Source organism: Syngnathus typhle, linkage group LG10 (genome assembly GCF_033458585.1).
Source record: "Syngnathus typhle isolate RoL2023-S1 ecotype Sweden linkage group LG10, RoL_Styp_1.0, whole genome shotgun sequence".
NCBI lineage: Eukaryota > Metazoa > Chordata > Actinopteri > Syngnathiformes > Syngnathidae > Syngnathus > Syngnathus typhle.
The window spans coordinates 7910261-7917150 of NC_083747.1; the positions used below are offsets into that span (position 1 = coordinate 7910261).

The 6890-nt window shown below is 40.7% G+C and overlaps 1 protein-coding gene across 1 annotated transcript; it reads left to right on the forward strand.

Annotated features, from left to right (window-relative positions):
- The first annotated feature begins 3673 nt into the window (after positions 1 to 3673).
- id4 (inhibitor of DNA binding 4) lies at positions 3674 to 6630 on the forward strand. The gene is made up of 3 exons (XM_061289439.1): positions 3674 to 4265; positions 4735 to 4796; positions 5319 to 6630. The coding sequence occupies exons 1-2, from the start codon at positions 3843 to 3845 to the stop codon at positions 4780 to 4782; spliced, it is 471 nt and encodes a 156-aa protein (XP_061145423.1). The 5' UTR covers positions 3674 to 3842; the 3' UTR covers positions 4783 to 4796; positions 5319 to 6630.
- The last annotated feature ends 260 nt before the right edge of the window (positions 6631 to 6890 follow it).

Here is a 6890-nt window from a genome sequence, read left to right on the forward strand (position 1 = left end):
TTACGAAAAAAAAATACAAATGTTCATGCCATAACTAATCTGCTTTGTTTTTAAGTATGGCTGACCTCCTTATCACCCAAACATTAAAGACTGGATGGATTTGCTGTTTTCTTGTGTAGCTATTCATTGCACAGTATCATAGTGCATGTATGACTTCTCACACTCAGAAATTATTCAATGTGGTGCATCCATTTGCGTTGGTTTGGAAATAGGTGCGTATGCATGCATGTGTGTAGACAGTTACTCAGGTTGCACAGAGTAAACAGTGAATGCACCTGTGTAAATGACACACAGGGAAGTTGTGTGTTGAGCTGCGAGACCATCAGGGACTTAGACATGTTGTGCAAACTGCGTCATAGACACACACCAAAGTCAGGCACCAAAGCCGTGGCAGCTAACTTTGAGGTGAGGACTCAGAATTTGCCAGCCTCGAGTCGCCACCCAATAGATAGTCAACTGCACATGCTACAAATGCTGGAAGAAATTAGTCGGGTGTGACCTGTCACAATAAGACAACCAGCAACTTTCTCCGGCAATCGTGACCCACAGCCAACCAGTTAAAAGTTGTTTCCTACTACTGACCGCAAATCAATTACAAAAGAGGCACTCTAGATTAGCGTAATATCATACTTATTGTCCCCCTTTTTAACATGTTCAACAAGCATTCATCTAACCATCCATCAGTTTTTTGTACCGCTTGTACTCAGGCCAGCATTGAGTTGGCACCTATCCCAGATGACTTTGGGTGAGAGGTGGGATACACCCTACACTAGTGGCCAACCAATTACAAGGCACATACACTACACAAACAAACACACACTCATATTCACATTGAAAGGCAATTCTTGCTCCTCAATTAACCTAACATGTTTTTCTTTTCTTTTTTTTTTGCATGCGATACCCAAATAAGTAACCTCAATCTTTGGAATGATGAGACCACTACTCACTATGCTGTTTAAAATCAACCCTTTATAACTGAGTCAATAGATAGTAGGGTTCAACACAAGATCATCAAATGGAAATTAATGCTGTTAACATCTAAATTTTAAAAACAATCAGCATTTTAATTAAATTCCAATAAAATGTGTTGTCACACAGGAGTTGAAGATGTGTTCATATTTTAGGGCTACCTGTTTATTTTGGTACTTGCCATGTGTATACATAAGTGTTGTGACCTCCATGAATGCCAAAAATTGCACACCCACCCTCAATGGACCTACTGTAAGGTGATGGCGCTGAAATACCATAAATGGAAGTTTCCAAACATGTATGGCATCCTTACGTGAATGCAGTATCTGACTATGTTTAGTCAGAACAGACTGAAAGTTTGAGATTTGATCTGTTTCTGCATCTCTGTCACAACAAACACTCTGTTGGTTGTTGTTTACCCATCACATTAGGCTTGTCTGGTAATGAGTCTCTAGTTACCAAGCACCAGTCCCCAGTCAGCACAGTAATAAACCTCTGGGGAAGTACAGCCAGAAGGGCTACAATTAAAGAAAGCAAAGTGAAGGTCAGCAGATGAAACCTATAACCGTTTGGATTTTATTGCAGGTGTTAAAGTGTTGCACAACTAAGACAAGAAGGTTATTTGGAACAAAGTGTAGATACTAAAACTTAATACGGATTCAAGAAGAGGGCAAAGCAATTGTGCTCTTTTTGGATGCCTGGATGACTAGATGTCAACAAAATGTGCCTCGTATATTTCTATTTTAACGTGAATTGGCGCACAAGTGTAAAAAGAAGTTTACCTGTACTGTGATGGTGGTCATCTCTAGAGTCCCTGAACATCCAGAATATCCAGTGGCAAATTTGAAGGCTGCTTCACACAGCGGTTTGATAGTCTGAAGTTGTCAAATATATGCTCAAATGACTGAGCTCAACAGTCACTTCCCATAGCAACCGAAAACACAGTGAATGAGACAAGACAACAAGCAAAAACTGAACCCATCTAAGCTTTTCATTATTCATTGCAGAGGAGATTGTGGTGCTTCCCATAATGTTTGGGACATTAACCCTCCAAAGAGGCACTGAGGTGGGTGTCATCCATGCTTGACTCAGACCTTGGGGCCCCCCTACATGCATTTGGGTTGGGAAGCATTCTGAAGTGAGGCTGACATGCAGCTGAGCATCCATGGCAACCCGCGCAACAAGAGTGAACAAAGAACGCAGAATAGAGGAGTTACGTAGGTGTGAATGGACAAGGTCCCAATATGGCACCAAGTAGTCTGCTCGACTCAGCTTCTCAATGAACACTGTAAAAGGAGGGAGAGGCGTTGCGGCGTGGATCCCAAAGTGAAGGAATTTAAGAGGCACAATAAGCACACAGCTGGGTGAAGGCAGGTGGGCGGTGGGGTGCTTGCAAACAGGTTTTATTCCAGGTCACGTTATAATTATAGACTTGGCTAGACGTTTTTTTTCTTTCTTTTCTCGTGTCATGTATTCGAGGCAAACAAAATCCAGGGGGATTTTTTTTTCCATGATTGATGTATGACTATAATAATAATTTCTTATAGTTAATTATGCTAATGAAGGCAACTTGGTGGAAGGGTGGTAAGCATGTTTTCTTCACGTTAGCGTTTGGGTGGGTTTTCTCTGGGTACTAATGCTTCCTCTCACATTCCAAAAGCTTGTGATGATTGAATGACTGAAATTTTCAGCTAGTGTGAATGCAAGTATTGATGGTTGTCTGACTCGCGACCTCTCACCCAAAGACAGTGGTAGGGTTCAGCTCACCTGCTATCCTAATGAGGGCAAGGACAAAACTAAATAGATGGATGGATGGCTGGAATTGAGTCATCATATGACAAGTACTGTCTTGTGCATTCACAGAAAATTTAAGGATCCCTCAAATGATATAATGTATGATATGATAGAGGTAAACACAAACAAAGCCTCAATAACTAGTATTGGCTGTTTTTGGCTAGTGGCTGCTTGTGCATTGCAAACTACATTGCTGACATTAATTTCAAGTTACCACGGGTGCATTGTGCACATATGGTCGTATTTATTCATTCATTCATTCATTCATTCATTCATTCATTCATTCATTCATTCATTCATTCATTCATTCATTCATTCATTCATTCATTCATTCATTCCTTTCTTTCTTTCTTTCTTTCTTTCTTTCTTTCTTTCTTTCTTTCTTTCTTTCTTTCTTTCTTTCTTTCTTTCTTTCTTTCTTTCTTTCTTTCTTTCTTTCTTTCTTTCTTTCTTTCTTTCTTTCTTTCTTTCTTTCTTTCTTTCTTTCTTTCTTTCTTTCTTTCTTTCTTTCTTTCTTTCTTTCTTTCTTTCTTTCTTTCTTTCTTTCTTTCTTTCTTTCTTTATTTATTTATTTATTTATTTATTTATTGAGAAACTCGCATCAAATAATTCTCGCATCAAACCTGTAGAATGGCTAAGTGAGAAGATAGTCGAGCTATTTTCTCTGCTTGGATCAAATAGGATTTGACAGTTAAATGTTTGAAATGCACAACTATCAGCACACTGAGAAGCGAGACACGCCTTCTCCCACTCTACACACACCCCCAGTTGGGATCGGTCGGTGGGCAGCGGGCGGGCTCCCTGCCTGCCTGCTTGCATGCCGGGCGGTGACTGACCAGCTTCTCCCCCTCATGTGTGACTGCTGGCTAGGCGCCTCCCCTCCTTTCTCCTCTCTATAAATGTGCACAGTCTGCTCCTTGTGAGCTCTCAGTCAGATCGAGTAGGAGCGACTGTGGCCTCACGGGATATTAACTGAAGCGCGTCTTTAAAAAAAAAAAAATATTATAATAATCTTCACATTTGCAGCAGTTTAATTTGCATCTCCTGCTCCTAATTGTTGATTTTTCTCGTTGTCTGCGATGAAGGCCGTTCCCCCTGCGTACCCCCAGGACTCTTCGTCTTACTCTTCCTCCTCCTCCTCCTCCTCCTCCAGCAGCAACAGCAGCAGCAGTCGGCAGCACTCCCTCCACTATCTGACCAAGCAGAGCCTGAACGCCGCTCGGTCCAGGATGGAAGAGGAGGACCGCCACTGTTTGCAGTACGACATGAACGACTGCTACAGCCGACTGAAGCGACTGGTGCCCACCATTCCCCAGGATAAGAAAGTCAGCAAAGTGGAGATCCTCCAGCACGTCATTGACTACATTCTGGACCTGCAATTGGCCCTGGAGACGCACCCTTCTCTCCACAAACAGGCGCCTCAGCGGACCGGAACGTGCGTTCCTCTGGCGTCCAACCCCAGCCGAACACCGCTTACAGTGCTTAACGTTGACTACCACCAGGTACCAATTGTTTACTAGTGTCCGCTTCTCTCGGAGAATCTTTTTCCCGGCTGTATGCAGACAAAGCGCGTCATCGCCGCTATTTGTCATTGTCCCGTCAATGGAAGTGAAATGATGTGCGATATATAATAATAATCTTACACGTGCTTCTGGTGTAGCAAAAGCGCATTTGGTGTTTCTTAGATTGCGCACTTGATTGCAGGCTTTATGATTTGCATGATAATGAATAGTGTGTGGCAGAGGCCCACCTCAACCCACGGCTGGTGAAGTACCTCAGGCTGCAGTCCACTCCACTGCGCACAAAAAGGGCAATTTGTTATTCAATAGGCCATAAAATAATTTATTGTGGCTGCAATTTTATCATCTAATGTATTATTTCAGGCCATTTGGTGCTGCTTTGCCCTTTTATCAAGCGTAACCATTCAATCTACTGTCTGACAGCTCATTTTATTTCTTTTTTTGTCTTTAGAGGACATCAATTGTCAAAAAGCCCGAGGACTCAATTTTATGCCGCTGAAGCATATTGCTATGGTAAGTATTACTGTTTTTATTATACTGCTTGTTATATTTTAATTATGACAATTATTTTTATTTCTATACATTCATCTGCTTTTAATCAGATATTTTTCAAAACACTACATCGGTCATTGAAGCATTCTCGATGAAATAAACACAATATCATGTTGTAAATGCAGCAAGGAAAAGAATTGAGGAACATGAACAGAGGCAGCTGTGCTTTGTGCAATAACGGTCACCGGTGTAGCAATCATAGAAGAAGCCAGGGTTCAAACATTATGTTGGCCTCTCTTTGACACCGACTCTCAGTCCTTGCGTGTAAAATCGGCCTTTGCACCATATATTTGGTGGATTTCAAGCGTACCGGCCTCTCGGAGGTCAGCCAGTCGCCCGGCCAGTAGCCCGGCGAAGCGGCTGGATGTTTGACCTGGTTTGTTTTGGGTTGTTGATCAAGCATGGCCTCTGTTTTGTTGGTGGCGCCAGTCAGTCTGGAGCTCTAAAGCTCACTCCCCCCACCTCTATTCATGCCCTCCACAGGTGTGCAGGCTGCACAGAACCGCTCCAAAGCCAGCAAAGCTTCTCCAGGGACTCACAGCCAACTGGACGCACAATCTCGAGGGAATTTGGAAACTATCGTAAGGAACTAATCTTAAATATAATGACTGTTTTAGTTCCATATAGAGCATGGAATGAGCATAAAAGTGTGTTTGTCCCAAGCCAACCGTACCCCCCCCCCCCCCTCCCATGTTTATCTCATCAAATTTAAATTGACAGTGTCAACATTTTTAGACTTCTTTTTTTGAAACCCCAATCATAAACAAATATTACATCGTGAATTGTGTTTCAAGAAAAAGTGAGTTTAAAGCTTTGATGAACTGCAAAACTGCTGTGTATATTTTAAACATCTATTGTTTAAAATAGATGAAATGTGTTGAGCAGGAATGCCGTTCCTGTCATCATATCTTAATTGACATTATAAAGACAAACGATTCAATTTGAATAAAAAAAACAAAAACAATTACGATTGTACATGAAGAGAAACAAATGTTCTATGACAAAAGTATGTGAAAGGAATACATATATGATTCAAATAGACTATTGTAATTATAAGATATTTTTATTAAAAGTTTGGTTGGTTGTTTTGTAAATATTGTGTTTTCACTTTGAAGTCTTTAGTGAATGAATGTGTATTTGTCCTCACATGATGAAATCTTTGCAATGTTTTGGATTAGTTTAATATGTAGCATGTCATGCTCAGTGCAGAGATGTCAAATGTGCACCGAAGCAGGCCTCCCTGTGTAGATAAGTGCTTTTATTTGCTCAGCTTTCCCTTGTTGTTTTTATACTCACTTGAACCATTCTGGTCAGGAATGTCGCTCAGCTATTTTAAATGTTAGGTTGTTGTGATTGTTGTTGTTTATGAAAAAAACAAAAAAAAAAGGACAGACTTCATTATTTTACAATGCACTCTTATGAAAACAAATTTTAGGAAAAATCACAACACGCAGCACTTCTATCAGTGTACAGTACAATGCCGTTTCTAAAAATGTAATTATACCGAAGGATGCTATAAAAATAATTTTTCATTTGGTTAGGACAGTGCAACCATGAATTACACGGACAACAATTAATTGTGATTTGCATGTTTTTTCTGCGATTATTAACACGTTTCAGCAGCCGTATGGTTCAATTAAAATATGAAAGGATGTTTTTTCAAACACCGACTTTACCTCACCACCCTGCTGCCAGTGTGGGAGGGCACATGTACATGACTGTCAGCTGCACTGTTGGAATTGACCTTCACTGGCTTGCGAGGAGTTGTCAAAACAATTAAAGTTTCCAGGAAGAACTGCGTCGTCTCATTATTTGTCTCCAGAGGTACAATATTTGCAGTGCTGGCGCAGGCAAGTGAAATAATGAGCCAAACAGGGAATGTACCAAAACACTAATGCAAGAGGGAAAACATTTGGATGAAAATTGTAATTTGATCTTAGAGAGCAGTTATCTAGCAGAAATACAGCAACCTGGACAAATTATTTTAGAAAGAAGACATTTAACACAGTTTTAATTTCCTTTGACATTTCTGAGAAAGTCACAATTTAAATAAAA

Coding starts and splice junctions, on each gene's coding strand:
- id4 (XM_061289439.1), top strand. CDS start 3,843: ATGAAGGCCGTTCCCCCTGCGTACCCCCAGGACTCTTCGTCTTACTCT. Junction 4,266..4,734: donor TTAACGTTGACTACCACCAG/GTACCAATTGTT, acceptor TTTTGTCTTTAG/AGGACATCAATTGTCAAAAA.